Below are 18235 nucleotides of genomic sequence, written 5' to 3'. Positions count from 1 at the left end.
TCGAATTCAATAAGACGCTCATATACGGATGCGGGAACCTTATAAACCATGAAGGTAAAATTTTGGGGGGGATTTTTCACTTAGGAGCGACGCAATCGTCGGTTAAAATTGCGCTGTAGCTCCGCCCCCCGTCGAGCGCCGCGCGCTGCTGCTGACGCTGACGATGCGAGCGGAGACCGGAAACGGCGGCGTAGCGACGTCAACACTGGTGTTCCGCTCCTTCGCAGCCTCCGCAACCGTGCCTGACCGGGCTTATTTCTGCGTGCGTGCCGTCCTAATCTGCTTCGCTCGACCCTACATTCCTTTATTTGTGTGTATATAGGAGTGGTAGTTGACGTGCGCAGCATCAATTGAACTTGTAGGCCGATCATGCCGGCGTTCTGTGCAGCCTACGCTAGCACGAACACCAGCGGCCGCGACGATGTTCCGATGTTCCATTAGTTCCTGCAAGACAAGAAGCTTTCAGCTAAGTGGGAGGCTGCTGTGAAGCGAAACAACTTCAAGCGCTCAAGAACAAGTGTTGTGCTCTAACCACTTCCGTGACGATTACTACCGGAGTTTATCAATAATGCGTGCTTTGGGTTCTTGGCTTGGTTAAGCCAAGAATGCGTTGCATATTGTGTTGGGGCCCAGCTTTTCCTCCGGCTGTCGTGACGTCACGTCACGTGTAAAGGTCAATGGTGGCTGCCCGGCCGCGCCCAAGGGCTGAACTGAGTGATTGCAATATGCAACGCATAAAAAAATAGTTAGCACGCCGAACGGAAGGTGCATGTTTATCGCCCACCCTTGACGCAGGGTTCATCGCCAAGCGCCGCGAATTTTCTATTCGCACGTGTGTTGTGAAACAGCCTGCATGCAGCTACCATAACGCAGTGCAAGCGTAGAGTTTGCATGGGTTGGAAAGCCTGCTCACGCCAAGACGCTGCACTCCCCCTTCTCTCGCACACACACAGAAACCGACCATCTCACGTAGCCGACGGAATTCGCCGGTTACGAGTAGCGTGCGGATGGCGCGCTGATGAAGGTTCTATACTACACGTGCTACAACAGCCGGTAAACTTTTCCCGCGTTTAAGCCGTCTGTGTAGATTGCCGACAGCTTTGGGGCAGCGCACAAATGCTGAAGATCGCATCACCGCCTACGTTCTACGAGGAGGCATGCAGGAACATAACACTACAGTTGTTTGCCCGGAAACGTACTCACTGGAACGCTGAATGCAGCTTAGCAAAAAACATACTCGCCAAAGAACATTTCCAACACAAGGAGATGCTAACACTTCGCCTTCGTTCGCGTGGAAAGCAGTGCTTGCACCGGCATTTCTTGCTTCTTGGAGAGGCCGGCTCTTCGCAATCGGCTCGTACATGTAGTATGTGCAAGTATGTACGTACGTGTAGTATGTAAAAGTATAAACCCCTTACAAGTGATCTTGCACGCGACAGCGACAGCGCTACAAGCGAGGCGATGGCTGTCGCGTTCACTCGTCGTCTGCAAGCCGAACTCCACGCGAGCGACGGCTTTGAGCGACGACTTCCCCAAATGAGGGCAGCAATATACGCGCCGAAACTAGCGTGACGCATGCTTTATCAATATAAGTTGGTGTATTTTACTGAAGAAGGAGCATAAAATATTTCTGAAGGTCTTGCACTAGGTTCTTATTCTTGCACGTGTAAAATTCAATAGTTTGCTCGTTCCGTGCGACAAACAGCAGTATTTGACTTATGTACATGCAGTTTCGGCTGCGCACAATTGGCTAGTGGCTCATAGCATTTCCGGGCGACGAGCGACGAGTTCTAGATTTCTAGAAACGAGCGATCGAGCGACAACACCGAGCGATTTGTTCAGGCGACGACCCGTTTTGTCGCTCGAAGCCGTCGCCCGTCACCGACGTGCGCAAAATCGCTCTCGTAGAGTTGGGACTTAACGCCGAACTCCTCAGGAAAACGCAAGCTCTCGAAAATTTCCATGACCGTCTCAGCAAAACACCACCAAACTACTTTGCACCGTGCTTCGTGTGTAGCGGCAGCAGTCGGTCCTGACGAACACCATTGCTGACGTCACGAGGCGCCCGACCAATCACAGGCGGAAACGAGGCGCGCAAGCTGGGCGTGTCTGCTGCTGCACTTTTCGTCGAAATAAAATATGTTTGCGCTTTCTTTCACTCAATTTCGATGCGATATTCGAATTCAGAGGGTTGAAAACAACGGCGTACTGCTCTTCACTCATTTTTTTCTGGAAAACCTTTCAGCTTCCCTTTAATATGAACAAGAGTGTTAGGGACAAGATATTGCCTATGTACTCAGACTCAATCGGGGAAACCGGGAAGTCTGTACCAACGTAATCTCCGTGGCTTGTCTGGCGATCTGCTTCAACGTGCCAGCAGGCGAAATGAAGTAGAAACATATAGTCTAATCGAATGGTACTTGCTATTCAGATCTCATTCGACTTCAGAATTCACTATAAAAAATTAGTGAATAGCCGTTTGCGTTCGAATGTAAGGAATAACACCACTGTTGAAGTCTCGAAGGTGAGGGGCCGATGCAAGTGAGGACTGTTATTCCGAATGATTGTGCTGCTGGAGAGTCGTGGCTGTTGCGCAGAGGTGCTCCAGTTCCTGAGAGAATTAACGCAAGTGTGCGAATCGGTTCTGGTGAACAAGTTCCTAGCTGTCATTCAATGTAAACGCCCTGTTTTGGGACAGCCTCTAAATCTGCAAACTTGATTCAGGCAAGGAAAACGTTTTTTTTTTTTGACAGTCTCACCATGTCTGCAAGACTAACCCATTAAAACTGGGTGCCAAATGTAGTACCACATTTATCTTCTTCAACGAACACAGCAGATCTACAAACATGTTTACGTGTATGTGAGGCATGCCGTTCCTTTAGTTACTTCCGTATTGTCCTTGCGATAGTGCACCGGATAACTGAAAGCAGCCGTTTATAATACAGAAGATGCTTAGTTGAGAGGACGTACAGTCGGGAACGGCATTACATTTAGGTATGAAATATAAGATAAGCGTAACACGTTTTTCTCAGAAATAAGACTCGAGAATAATTTCTTTCGTTTACAGCTCTAGAAAAAAGCCGAAGGACGCAGCTAAATTGTTTCTTTTCTTTTTTTCTTTAATTAAACAAATTGCAGCGTTTTACGTCTTGCGATATGCTCATGAGGCGCGCTGTTCAGTTCTCACCACCTGGGGTTCCTTATCGTGCACCTAAACAGAAGTACACGAGTCTTTTTCCATTTCGTTCCCATCGAATTCCGCGACCAGGTTTGCACCCGTTAGCTCGAGTTTAGCAGCACAACGCCATAAATCTATACCCGCCGTGGTTGCTCAGCGGCTATGGTGTTGGGCTGCTGAGCACGAGGTCGCGGGATCGAATCCCGGCCACGGCGGCCGCATTTCGATGGGGGCGAAATGCGAAAACACCCGTGTACTTAGATTTAGGTGCACGTTAAAGATCCCCGGGTGGTCGAAATTTCCGGAGTCCTCCACTACGGCGTGCCTCATAATCAGAAAGTGGTTTTGGCACGTTAAACCCCATAATTTTTTATGCAGCCTCTAATTAAGCTACCACGCGCTTTTTTTTTTTTAAGCGAAGCTGTTAAGAGCTGCTTTCCCCACTATCGTGTCCGCGTGTAGAAAAAAAAAAAAAAAAAAAAACCCGAGGATAGTGCAATACCGGGCCGACCCGCGGCGGAGGTGAAGTTACATACACAGCTTCGCTGGTCATCCTTCACAGAGTGTAAGGGCACTGAGTGTTCTTTTGTTGTTGTTAAGCATGGACTGGACAAAAAATTTCACACGGCTTACGGGCCAATGATTATCGTATATAATAGTAACCTAAAACTGTTTTCGGCGCCCGAGTGCCGACCGCAATAAAAGAAACCGTGCCACTTACTCCGCGTTCTGTTACGCGAGGAAGATGGAAACGTGAATGGAATGTTGCACTGCAGTTCTTTCTTCTTTTTCTATAAGAATACTTCCCGTAAATCTGAGTAAAGGGTGTCGGATGGGGCCGATATGTTTTATTTGTTTGAAGCGGCAAGCAGGAAGCATACATGTGTCTCTTTTTTTTTTTCGTGTGCGTTTCGCATGACCTACTAATGAAAAACTGTATGCGCAAAAATACACACGAGAGATGCATGCTGCTTGAAGAACACTAAAACGTTCGTTCTCTAAAGGGAACCGTACAATAACATAGTAAAATGAAAGCCGACGCTGCTGCCGCAATGCATACGCAGTCACCGAGCGGAATTAAAAATAAAATTAAATAAAGGAGAGAAAGAAAGGCATCTATTCCTAAGGCATAAATACAAGTCATATCCAATTATAAACACTGTTTGAGCGGTCTGATCTCAAACAGCAGCGGGAGAAGCAATATCAACGACCCCGCCGAGCAAAATCGCCAACAGTTTCCAACGGCGCGACCTTGATGCGGCCCAATCCACTTCGATCGCAGCGCCGCTACAGTACTTTTCGTCGTCGCGCGCCTCCCTGCAAAGCATGCGCCGCAGTATGCAAAAAATTAGGCAGAACGCACAATACATATATATATATATATATATATATATATATATATATATATATATGTATATATAGTCTGAGCATCTCCAAGTGACGGCAAACAACATTACCTTGGTTCTGTCGAGTTACGTGCGATTTGCATATTTTTTAAACATTGGTGCATGATGCTTGGGACACCCTGTATATGCATCTACACGCGCTCTGCGGACCTTTGGCGTGTTCGGACCTCTATAGCCTTTGCACCATTTCTAGGCGCAGGTTGTGAGCAGACATACCAGCTGTATCTCTTGTTCGCCTGGCTTTCTATGTTTATCCAAACCGGGCGCGCCAATCATGTTGGTCGCCATCCTATTTCTTTTTTCTGCAGTTATACTGCCCACGCAGTTATTGACAGGATGTACGCCGCACATAAGTGAAATTAAGTGTTGGAGAGCTCTGCACTATATCGCGTCATAAACTATTCTCACGCATTTATAACTTTGCCAAGCCCTAGGTATGAGAAGGCTGTCAGGCCGTGAAAAAAACAAGATGCCCCGTCGTGTTAAGAGGGCAACATTATCGTGGGGCTGCATATGTCCGGTGTGTCATGCGTGCTTGACTTTTCTGAGGACATCCAAGCGCATCTTCACTGACGTAGGAACTTCGAGGACGTCATTCCTTCGCTCATTTACGGAAGTCTGGCAGTTAGCGAAGAGTGGGCGATCATTTAATGGGTCTGAAATGCAAAGATTGATAGCGATGTTGACGGTATAGCAACTCCTCTGATATTCGAGCTTGACAAATGTGTAAGTTACACGGCGGAGTCATGCTACTAAAATCGAGGGGCTGCAGGCCACACGGCGGCTGCGAAATAGAAAAAAAAAAAAAGCAAGGTGCGAGAGAGGGTTGTAACTAAGGAGATGGAAAGACCGGGAGGTTAGCCTGTGCATAAACCGGCTGGCTACCTTGTAGGGAGATACCTAATAATTCCAGTATTTAAAACAATAAGATTAATTGAAAATGAATTAATAAGAGAATAAATAATAAAGTTGATTAGTTTACATGATGTTTAGAAACCATTACGGCGAAAGCAATACTGACTATCAGCAAAGCTGCTAACTCTGACCCCATGCAATTAATAGAAAAATTAACTGCAAGTTCGGGTGAACAGCAATGTAACATAACACTCTTCAGCATAGGAGTAGGGTAAAATGAGTTTGCAAGTACTCATGTTGGAAATTCAGTGTGGCTTACACACGAGAAGAAAATTCAACGATGCTTATAAGAAAATCGTATTATCATAACTGTTGAGATTGAGCTAGTGGCAGATATTCTTTTGTTAGTCATAACGAGCAGGAATGAAAAAAAAAAAAATACGCAGTTTCGCCCGAAAGGCGAAGCATCGATTGCGATAGCAAATTAATTAGCAGACAGCCATAGAAGTAAGGATGGTACTTTTATCGGCCTTATCAACTTGTAAACATTCGCTTGCTAACTAAATTGATAAGCATGGTGCAGCACGCACAGCAAACGTGAACACATCACACTTCATCACTTCAGACACTCGCTGTCAAAACGCCGGCGTGAGCAAGCGCGGCAGCTGCGAGCGAAGTGACATTCGTGCTGTTTATCGCTCCAACGCAAAGCGAGCGCCGAGGATACACAGCATGCACAAAGCTACGAGCCGCTGACGTGCCTTGACTCGGCACCCAACCCAGCTCAGCAGATCGCTTTCAAGATACGGCCGCGCGACTTCGCACAGCCGCCGCATGCGTAGTTGCAGCCGGAGACAGAACGCCGCGGCCCTTTAAGCGGCTCCTCCCTTCCCCCGGCGCCTCGCAACGTTGGGTGCTGGTTGGGGGCCTCGCGCTCGAGGGAAGACGGTGCGCTTGCTCTTCGCATTCGTCCCTCTCGCGCAGGCGAGATGCGCGGGCTGCATGCGCGAGATTGAGCCGCTATCGCCGGCTCCACCGCGCAAGCTTTCACTCGCGCACACAGCGTAGGGCGCGCGGAGACTTTGTTATCGCCCTCGGGCTTTATGCGGAACGTCACGGCGACGCGGACGCCCGCTGCAGGAATGCGCCTGGAGTGTCCACCTAATTGTTATCGCAATAAAACTCACTCTCGCATTCAGTGCGAAAGAAAAAGTGGACTCTCTGTGGTAGTGATGATTAGGAAAGGCCACGTGGTGAAGAGCTTAAATGTATTCATAAATAAAACTACTGTTAGAAAATCAAATAGGCGCGAATAAAACCGCTTGCTACTTGACGAGCTTTGCCCTTCATGAAACTCCTTGTTGGAAACACAGAAAGGCTATTCCTGGAGAACACGGCCTTTGGGCGGACGCAGAGTGGTCAACCCGATAGTAACACGCGACATGTCTCTGTACACTAAACGAAGCATTTCACGGAGTGCGAGGGTCCACAAAAAAAAAAAAAAAAAAATCAATTATGGGGTTTTACGTGCCAAAACCACTTTCTGATTATGAGGCACGCCGTAGTGGAGGACTCCGGAAATTTCGACCACCTGGGGTTCTTTAACGTGCACCTAAATCTAAGTACACGGGTGTTTTCGCATTTCGCCCCCATCGAAATGCGGCCGCCGTGGCCGGGATTCGATCCCGCGACCTCGTGCTCAGCAGCCTAACACTACACTGGCTAACACCATAGCCACTGAGCAACCACGGCGGGTGTGCGAGGGTCCACAATACACTTGGCGTTGGACACATCGCAAACAATGAAAGACGACCAACTTTAATTGCGCGCCTGCCAATTTCTACCAAAGCTACCTTTCACGTCTTTGTGTATATCTACATATACCATAAAAGCTGCCTCAACGCACGGATGCATAGTTATTTCACAGGTGCCAGGGGCGACCTCGCCGGCTCGATAAAGCGTGTTTATGCAGTGGCCTGCGGATCTGCGCTTCCTATGCAGGGCACACTTTCACCGGAAGCTTGTGCTCTACTTTCCCTTTTGTCGCCGAGAACTAGCCTTATCACTGTCTCACTTTGAGCTAAAAAAAAAAAAAAAGTAAGTGGTGCTTCCTCGTGTAGGCGCTGTATCTCTTTTGTATTAGGGAAGAAATTTGTTTTTTTACAGCGAAGCTATACCTCTACCATCCAAGGGAATTTTCGTGTCGTTGTGGTGAGCAAGAAACTCCCCATACGTGGGCCGATCCCGAAGATAGTGCAATGCCGGGCCGACCCGCGGCGGAGGTGCAGTTCGCCATTAGGGGGCCCACATTCACAGCTTCGCTGGTCCTCCTTCTGCACAGAGTGGAAGAGCGCTGAGATATTTTTTCTTCCATTTTTTTGCATGCCACTTGAGTGGATGGTTGAACACACGATTTCACGTTAAACTTGGCTGCTTCACTTTAGAGCGAACAAGCAGGGCGCACAGATGAACCGAAAAAAAGAAAGAAATAAACCTTTCGGCAAAATATCGTAGTTTTGAATTAGAATAACTACGCGCAGTTTCAGCCAAACTGAACAATTGTGAATGAAATTAAATTATGGGGTTTTACGTGCAAAAACCCAGTTCTGATTATGAGGCACGCCGTAGTAGGGTACTCCGAGAATTTGGACCACCTGGGGTTCTTTAATGTGCGCCTAAATCTAAGTACATGGGCATTTTCGCATTTAGCCCCTATTGAAATGCGGCTGCCGTGGCCGAGATTCGATCCGGTGACCTCGTGCTCAGCAGCCCAACACCATAGCCACTAAGCAACCACGGCGGGTTGAACTATTGTGAGCGAATTCAAATAAATCATGCACGCAAGGGCACAAAATGCGACTGGTGCCATGGTGTTCCGTGAAAACTTAATAATATAATTGGTGGTTTTTTTTCCCTTTTTCTACCTTTCTTTCTTTTTTTTCTTTTTGCTGGTATATCTGTTGCAACGGGATGTAAAAAAAATGTTGGTGTGACGCTATTTGGGTGCACCTTGTAGAAGCTCGGGGGTTAAAGTTAATTTAGAGTCCTCCACTACGGCGTCTGTCATAGCCCGTGTATTGATTTGGGAGATTAAAATCAATCAATAAGTCAGGCCATCTAAATCCTATTATGCGACCACGAGGTAAAATAAAAAGCAAGGGATCGAGAACCGGAAGGAGCAAATAAGCTCTGGAACAGTGACGCAAATGGGCTGAACTCCTTTCTAAAACGAGTTTACCTTCGTTGTAGAACAGACCTTAATCTCCGTGACTATCATCGATGTGCGGCCGAAGCTGATCGCTATGTTATGCCCGGCCACCTGTGATAGCGCTGATGAGTTTGCGTCATGTGGCGAGTCAGCGTCCCTGCAGGGCGATGTGATGCAACCGCGGGATGCACGCATCTCTAAATCATGCACCTAAACCTCCACGGACGCTGCACGAACCTAGTTCGCTATAGTACTTAAGGAAAACACGGAATGTTCGATTCGGGACGGAAAGACGGACTCGCTATCACCAGCGGTTCGTCCAGCTAGTATTGTGCGATTTGCATCCTAACGAGGGAAGGAGAAACGCAGTTTCTTGCGATGTACTTACTGTAAAGGGAGCAAGAATGTAGTTGGCGCAGAGCGAAATGGACCGTATTAGCCACGACGTGCTGTCCCGTTTTGCCTCTGCCCCTTCAGTGTCTAAACGGCCGTGCTTCTCTAACGTTACTGCCTGCTTTTCCTTTCATCTCTCTCTCTCTCAATGTTTCAAAGCATTCGGCGAGCAGAATCCTATGGCCGTCTTGCACTCTCTTGTTCGGACGTTTTTGTTAATTTAGGGGCAGGCCAATCGCACTCACTCCAATTCTCACTGGGTCTTTAAAAGCGGAGCGTGCATCCAGAGTAAGCTTCAAAGCTCTGGGCCACTTATCTATTGGTATGGCTGCCGCAGAGTAATAAAAATGGTTGCTAGCTCATGTGCCGCTAGCGGGCGCCCTTATGTGGCTCCGCTGGTCATTTATTCAAGCTGTGAGGTGAACTGTATCGGTGGTCTGCGAGGCACAACCACATCCTGCTACCCATGAGTGTGTCCTCTTTTTGCCGTGTAAATGTAACGCTATAGCGGCAAATAAAACAGGACAACGACGGCAAACTATGGCGCACATATTCTACGAAGGAAAGATTACATGGGAACGCTCGATCAGTTTTGACAGGATGCCTGATTGTTCTTATAAAGGCAGTAGGTGGCTTCGCGCACGCACTATGTCGAATTGCGGCACGGCAATCGAAGTGAATTAACTAGGAAAATAATAACTTGGGCCGCGCAAAAAATAAATTGCAGCGTTTTACGTGGCAAAACCACTATATGATTATGAGGTACACTGTATTGGAGGACTCCGGAATATTCCTACCCATCTTTCTTTGCGTGCGCCCAATGCATAGGCGTTTTTGCATTTGGCTCCCATCGAAATGCGGCCGCCGTGGCTGAGATTTGATCCCGCGACCTTGTGCTTAGCAGCATAACACCCTGCTAAGCGTCAATGACGGGTGGGACATCGAAACAAGATAGCCATTTTGATTATCGGTTCAAATACCTCTATAAATTTTTCCATAATCGAAAGTCTCCATTGATTGATTGATTGATTGATGCTTAGTTCTAGCGCAGTACAACAGCGTTACTAACTGTATAGTCCAAGCGGACCGGCGCACAGCAACCGCGAACGCCCAGACCCTGCCTTGTGGAGGCGGGCAAACCCTATACATGTGCGTTCCTTCGTAAAAAGAAAATGTATCTGACCAGTCGTACATGCATGGTATCGTATACAAGGGATGAAGTCAAGCGTCCTAACTACTGCGCCATCGCCTCTACGTGGAATTGATAGGATTATACCTATTGAATTGTCCTCCCACATGGAAAATCACCCAGAATAGGCAAAACTGAGCGTCATGGCATTATTAGTGTCTCGATATAATTAGCTTCTGGAGTCTGCTTTCTTCTTTATCAGCTGAGAAATATGGAAATTTTGGCCACAGGAAGGACCAGCTATCCCAAACCCTTACCTATATGAAAAACAAAACAAAAACAAAAACGTAATGAAATTACAAAACACTTGGGACCATGTATTCGCGCCACCTGTAGTATAGGGCTCGCTAACTGGGCGTGTCAACACGTGACAGCACGCGTCTGCTGCTTCATGCAGGCGGCAGGCATAGGGGAACCAGGAATCGGTGGTCTGTCTGCAGCGGGGCCTTCTTTAGAAGCACGTGCAAACGGCATCTGCTTTCGACGAACGCGATGCGTCGGCTACGTTGTGTGCGAGCAGTATAACGTAGCTGTGCTCTATGAAGGCCAGGCTTGAGTGTCGTCGTCTCCGGAAGTTTCCAGGAGTTCTTCGGATGCCGCTGGTAGACCTCTCAGATGTTTCCAGGGAATTTTTTCTCGAAATCACACAGTAGTCTCTTTCAGCGGGGCTCATAACTTCTGGTTGCAGTAATCAGCTTAAAGGAATTAGAATCGCTGCTGTCTGGTTTACAGACTGAGTGAACTGGGCCGATCTCGCAGGCAGGTCAATCAATTAAAGATGTTGACTTGGATGGTCCGAGCCTTGTACGCCAGCGCACGATATGCGCAGATACGCGAACGTTTTCATGTTGTTTCTAACGTGGGCTGATCCTCGAGTCAGTGTGAAACGTCACAGCAACCACACGCTTCATAGAGCACTAACCAAGATATCTAAGCAGTAAGGATCCCCGCAGTGCATCTGCAGTACGTCTACCGCAAAGCTGTCGCTCACTTTGACTATCATCCTCCGACGGTTCCTGGCCAACTTGTTCTTTATTTTCAAAAGGCAATCGCCTGTTAACCGTCTAATGAACAACATTACATATTGAAACCTACTAAAAAATTGTGGTTACAGAAATTGTAAACTGTTCCCCTTCTTATACAGAGTAAGCCTTACTTTCACTAAATGCATTAAGGCAATGACTGTTCTGTACTACAGGCAGACCTCGCGCCATTTTCCACGTTATTAGTAACGACAGATGTTATATATGGTGAATCAGTGAGCGGTTCGTACCTGGGCTCAGAGACCTGGAAGCAAGGTTAACAGGTGAGCATGCCATAAAGAGCAGAGTTTGAAATGTGGCTGTCTTAATTCCAAGACAAGCGTTGAAGCGTCACAAGGAAAAAGGTAGCAGCAGTAGGAGAAAATTATATATCAAATTGAAAACTGCCTAATGGTAGACGGTAATATTGAGCAAAACAAAGCGTTTGTTACCAACACGCTCAGAAAAGAAGTAAGCGGGATTGAACGGAGCTGAACGCAATTGCATAAGAAAAAGAGACTTCACTCATACGCCATGACAAACATTTGTCATGACAGCGTGATGCAGTGTAGTAAAAGTACGATTTCGTAAAATATCAGGTTAAATACTTTTCTGTATTTAAAAAAAAAAAGTTTAGTATATAGGATCAACACGGAGAGCATTACTGGTTATTAACCAGACAGTCATGTGCGCCGCTTGTGGAGTCAGCGCGCTTAGAGACTAATTTCTTTTGAGGTTGGGCTAGCTCAATGGGCGACTTCATGGACGACTTCAATGCAAAAGTGGGGGGAAAGCAGGCAGGTGAACAAGCGTTTGGCAACTAAGGCATCGATTCTAGGAACACTAGAGGAGAAATGCTTGTAGAATTCGCGGAAAGGAATAAGCTGCGAATAATGAACACTTTCTTCAGGAAGCGTAGCGACAAAAAGTGGATCTGGAAAAGCCCTAATCGTGAAACAAGAAATGAAATGGATTTCATAATTTCTGCAGATCCCAGCATAGTGCAGGATGTAGAAGTGTTAGGTAGGGTAAAGCGCAGTGATAATAGGTTAGTGAGGACTAAGATTCACCTCAATTTTAAGAAAGAAAAAGTAAAATACGACAGGAAGAAACAGGCCGACCTAGACACAGGAAGGATAAAAACAGACCAATTCAGGCTGGTACTTGTAAATAAATATGCAGCCTTAGAACAAAGAGATGAAGATGACATAGAGGTAATTAATGAAACCGTAACTAGGCTGGCTTCAGAGGCAGCGGTTCAAGGGGGAGGCAAGGCACCAAGGAAACCAGTAGGCAAGCTCTCCCAAGTAACAAACGACCTAATAAAGAAACGACAAAGGATGAAAGTGTCCAACTCAAGAGATAAGATAGAATTCGTGGAACTGTCAAAACTGATCAACAAGGTGAAAATAAGTGATATTCAAAACTATAACGTGAGAATGACTGAAGAAGCCGTAAGAAATGGACGCATCCTGAAATCAGTGAGAAGAAAACTTGGCATAGGACAAACCAAGATGTATGCACTGAAAGATAAGCGGGGTAATATCATCAGCAATCCCGAAGATATAGTAAAAGCAGCGGAAGAAGTCTATACTGACCTGTACAGTACGCAGAGGCATCAGGATACCTCAATTAGAAACAGTAATGAACAAGATACAGAAAATCCTCTAATAACTAGCGATGAGGTCAGAAGGGCCTTGCAAGACATGAAACGAAGAAGAGCGGCAGGAGAAGATGGAATAACCATAGATTTAATCAAAGATGGAGGAGACATAATGTTTGGAAAACTGGCGGCTCTTTATACGAAGTGTCCATTGACTGCAAGGGTCCCAGAAAACTGGACGAATGTAAACATTGTATTAATCCACAAAAAGGGAGACGTTAAAGAATTGAAAAATTATAGGCCCATTAGCTTACTTCTAGTGCAGCTTAAAATATTCACCAAGATAATTTCTGACAGAATAAAGGTAACACTGGACTTTAGTCAACCAAGGGAACAGGCTGGCCTCAGGAAGGGATACTCTACAGTGGATCACATCCATGTCATTAATCAGGCTATTGAGAAATCCGCAGAGTACAATCAGCCTTTCTATATGGCTGTCATAGATTACGAAAAGGCATTTGATTAAGTAGAGATACCAGCAGTCCTAGAGGCATTCCGTAATCAAGGAGTACAGACGGCTTACGCAAATATCTTGCAAAATATCTACAAAGATTCCACAGCTACCCTAATTCTCCACAAGAAACGTAGATAGATACCTATAAAGAAAGAGGTCAGGCGAAGAGACCCAATCTCTCCAATGCTATTCACTGCACGCTTGGAAGAAGTAATTAAGCTGTTAAACTGGGAAGGTGTAAGAGGGAGGACCAACGGCGATCAACAACAGCCTTCGGTATGCAGATAACATTGGCCTAATCAGCAACTCTGGGGACGAGTTACAACAAAGGATCGAGGACCTTAACAGAGTGAGTGTAAGAATGGGATTGAAGATTATTATGCAGAAGAGAAAGATAATGATAGCCTGGCAAGGGAACAAGAGTTGAAGATCGCCAGTCAGCCTGTAGAGTCTGTGAAAGAGTATGTTTATCTAGGTCAATTACTCAAAGGGAACCCTGATTTTGAGAAGTAAACTTACAGAAGAATAAAAATGGGTTGGAGTGCATACGGCAGACATTGCCAGATCCTGACTGGAAGCTTACCGCTATCACTGAAAAGAAAGGTATACAATCAATGCATTCTACCGGCGCTAACATATGGGGCAGAAACTTGGAGATTGACAAAGAAGCATGAGAACAAGTTAAGGACGGCGCAATGAGCGATGGAACGAAGAATTAACAAATTATGCAACGTTAATAGACAGGAAGATAGCAAACGGGGATAGCGGATATTCTAATTGACATTAAGCGAAAAAAACGGAGCTGAGCAGGCCATGTAGTGCGTAGGTTAGATGACGAGTGGATCATTAGGGTTACAGAATGGGTGCCAACCAAGAGAAGGGAAGCGCAGTCGAGGACGACAGGAGACTGGGTTGGGTGATGAAATTAGGAAATTCGCAGGCGCTTGTTGGAATCGGTTGCCACAGGACAGGGGTAATTGTAGACCGCAGGGAGAGGCCTTCGTCCTGCAGTGGACATAAAATAGGCTGCTGCTGATGCTGATGATGCAGAGGAGGGAAAAAATTACCTTGCAACATGAGTGTCAACACTCACCGAGTGTCCGCAGTACGAGTGGCAGCGAGGGACCCTGCGCAACCACTTAAGCCGGCAGGATAGGCGCCATTTATTTACGGACACCTTTGTTGGTACCTAGTCATGCCGAGACATGCGTGCGCGTGCGTGTGTGACTCGGCGATACAGCACTTGGTGACACTCTAATTGATATTCTCTTTCATTCAGACATGATTCAGTCTCTTTGAGATATGATCAGTCGTGAATGTGTTTGTAATCTGAATTCGTGCGCGCTCGTGAGGACTTGCAACAATCTTTTCTAAAATGTAATTTAAGACATGTAACTGTCAATGTCTTAAATGTAGTACTTGTGTGTAGTGGTGGGATTTATTTGCTTTGTAAAGGTTCTTTTTTTATTTTGCTTTCTTGTAGTGATTGCACATATTGACTGTTCTGGTGCGCTGTGACTGAATTTCTGAGTTATGCGATTAAACTCAGCAGAAATTACTAATTTAACATTAGACAGGGCAGCGCGGCAAAATACGGATAAAGGCACACGTGAACAGGACGGGTGCAGAGAGAGAGAGAGAGGCAGAGAGAGCAAGGACAAGAAAGGCAGGGAGGTCAACCAGACGAGCACCCGGTTTGCTACCCTACACTGGGGGTGGGGGAAAGGGGAATAGAAAGAGGAAAAAAAGGAGAGAGCAAGCAGTGAGTGCGTGTGGGAGGATGCACAGGGAGACTATAAACAGTCTCAAGCAGACTCCCAACTATATTTTCCAAGTGTACTTAACCTGTATGCGTGTCCCTTTTTCGTCCGTGCTTTTCTTTTTTTGCTGCCCTGTCTATACCCAAAGAACAACCCATTTAGCCCAAACGCTTTATTGAAATTATTGCTCGGATCTTCTTTTTTTTTCTGTCTTTGCTACTTCATCTTCCTCATTTTCTTATTTTTGTTTTACGTTTCTGAATCAATGGAGATTATTTTTGGTAATTCGAGTAGCCGGCCTTCCGGTAGCTTGTTTTCCCAGGATGGCATAATTAAATTTACAACAAAACTAAGCGATACATACAACACACGTAGGGAGCGTTGCTCTTTCTTTCTTTCTTTTTTTTTTTTGATGCTTCGTGTGTTTTGCTTGCGCATTAGCGCTTCACATTGGGCGTGATTGCCCAACTTCACGAAGCCTCCACATTGAACGTCAGGACGGGCGTTTGCACGAGCGAAATCCCGTCGTACGGTATAATATGTTCTTACTGTAGACGATAAGAGTGCTGTCATGTGTGGAGCCCTATGCATGTAATGAATAGAGGCAACATTCTTGCTGCTCCGCAGGGGTCTACGTATGGGTCATCACGGCTGGCATCGTCACTGGCGCCTTGCTGCTGGGCCTGGTCGTCTGGCTCGTAGTGTTCCGGCTGCGCAGGGCTAAGCGCAACAGCGAGTCGGCCGAGCCGCCGCTGCTTACGCGGGAACCATGGCATCGAAAATCAATGTAAGCGAACTCTGCCGAGACGCCTGTGCCACTTGCAACCGCGTGCTGCGCGCCGCGACACATGCGGGGCGCACGCACCGCTTCGTCTCATTTCTTTGCTCTCGAGGTGGTAACATTGCAGAAGCGAGCGAGTGTGTAAAGAACAGCGTCGTGTAATTGCATTAAGTGAGTATGCATGAAATGGGAGTCTTGAAATTGTTGGCAGCGATCATGGAGGCGATGTCGGTGGGGAGGTGGTTCCGGTCGGTGTTTGTGGTTGGCACGAAAGAAGTAAAATGCACATCAGCACGACAACTAGGTGCGACAACTATAGGTACGCCAGCATTACTGAGACGGTGAAAGTTGCGAGTATAAACGTATGACGGCGATATCCAAAGCAAGTAATGTGGAACGGGGTTGAAAAAGAATATTTTGTGCAAAAAATAGAGCCGAACAGATTTACGACGAAGTGAAAAGTCAGAACAAATTTAGAAGCGATTTCATTAATGTGGCACTCACACTGCGAGGATAGTTATGAAATGCACATAACTGTTTTCGATGGCTTCGCTGCCGAGCGATAAGGAATGAAAATATGGGTGCTAGAACATAGTATTTCTTTATACTAGAGCCTTATGTTAGCAGCAACGACAGAGAAGTGGCGCTTACGTAAGCGAGTGCACGAGTAGCATTGCTGCTCTATACGGGCTTGCCATAAAAGGTTCTCAGAACTCATATAGAAGGGGAGCGTTATCTATAGAATAGTTGCAGAACACAGGGTGCGTCACGGGGCGGTGTTAGGAATGGCCTGCCAAGGTGGCAACGTGCAAGTTATTTCAGCTCGCTGCACGTGTTTCGATCCAACCGCGGTGGGGGCGCCCTTCAGAGAACCAGCGAGGACAGCGCTAACCAACCGTGAACTTCCTTTGGAGAACTTGACTACGGCGGCGTTCATCCACCGAGCGCCTCGTTCGGAGAACAGGAGAAAGGCAGCTCTGGAATTTAGAGGCGCCGGCTGGGGTCGGGCGTGACCACGAGGCTACGGGGACGCAGGACAATGGATACCACGACGACTGCGCTGCAAAGGTCGTCTGCCCGCGGAGGGGGCACTGAAACCTGTGTGTGCGTGTGCTGTGTGTAAAACGTCCCGCAGAGAGGCGGCTTCTTTACGCTGACGTCGAACGTTTTGCCTCGCCTAGGGATCTAGGGAACACGAAGTGGATATAACGAGCTGTTGTCGGCGGCTAGGGTGTGCTCGTCGTCGTGCTCTGTGCTAGTCAATGTACTCGTGAGCTGTGTGCTCGTCAATGTACTTGTGAGCTGTGTGCTCGTTTGCTGTATGCTTCGTCTTGTGGGCGCCATTTGGGAGTCACGCTAGACTGTGTAAATGTATCCCATGTTCAAATGTAAATAATGTAAATAAATCCTGCTCGCCTAGTCCTGTCGCCCCAAGTTCCTCCGATCGTCCTACAAGCCCGACTCCAAATCTTACATCTGGTTGACAGCGGTGGGAACGACCTCCAAATCTAACAGCGGGTAATTCTCATTACCTCAAATTCGTTAACATTAAATTTTATTAACCAAGCATTGCACCATGCAGAAACGCTATAAAAAGGTGATATTTCAGGGTAATATGGTCTGCAGGAGTTAGTATTTAATATTAAATCACACAATAATCAGCAAAAAGCTTTATAGGAACATTTGTTACCATGTACATTGTTATGTACACGAGGAACGATAGAGGACCTGAAACGGATCCTTGAGTGCCGTCAGATGTATAGTTTACAGGACAGGGGGCAGCGTTATGACCATTAGCTGTTACGAAATGTACGCGGTTAGACAAAAAAAAACTCAATCCAACATTGAGTTTTATGTTCAGTGTACGTAATTGTACATGCAAGAGTTTATGGCAAACAGGATCGAACGCCTTAGCAGGGTCAATGAAAATGCATTCGATGATGGAAGAGCGGTCGACAGCAGAACATATACCGTGAATAAAAGACAGTAGTCGGGTTTCGCATCCATACTATTTCCTAACAAGATAGAAGTTTGAACTAGTTGGAGGGTAATCCTAAATATACCTATAGGGCAAGGCTAAAAGTAGACAGAGACAAGAAACAGCGCTGTCCGTGTTGCTTTTTTTTTCTCTGTCTGCGTTTAGCCTTGCGCTGTAAGGATATTTGAGACTTTTTCTAAAGCCGTTTTGGTGTGCGCTGCCGAATGTATTGACTTGAGAAAACAATGTGAGAGTAAATTACGTGCTCCATAAGCTCGCATGGTATAATTCTCAATGGAATTGGTCTGTACTTGATGAGATAGAGTACCTTAACAGTTTCGTTCAAGG

The 18235-nt window shown here is 46.5% G+C and overlaps 1 protein-coding gene across 3 annotated transcripts in view; it reads left to right on the top strand.

Annotated features, from left to right (window-relative positions):
• LOC126548096 (synaptotagmin-15-like) overlaps window positions 1–18235 on the top strand; it is a 176723-nt gene that overhangs the window by 84953 nt on the left and 73535 nt on the right. For all 3 annotated transcript variants that reach the window (XM_055063567.2, XM_050196204.3, XM_055063568.1), the window contains exon 2: window positions 15756–15915. In XM_055063567.2, the coding sequence (XP_054919542.1) occupies window positions 15756–15915 (160 nt within the window). The remainder of the gene's footprint in view (window positions 1–15755; window positions 15916–18235) is intronic.

This window comes from Dermacentor andersoni, chromosome 1, assembly GCF_023375885.2.
Source record: "Dermacentor andersoni chromosome 1, qqDerAnde1_hic_scaffold, whole genome shotgun sequence".
NCBI classification, from domain to species: Eukaryota; Metazoa; Arthropoda; class Arachnida; order Ixodida; family Ixodidae; genus Dermacentor; species Dermacentor andersoni.
This window is presented reverse-complemented; position numbering and strand designations above follow the sequence as displayed.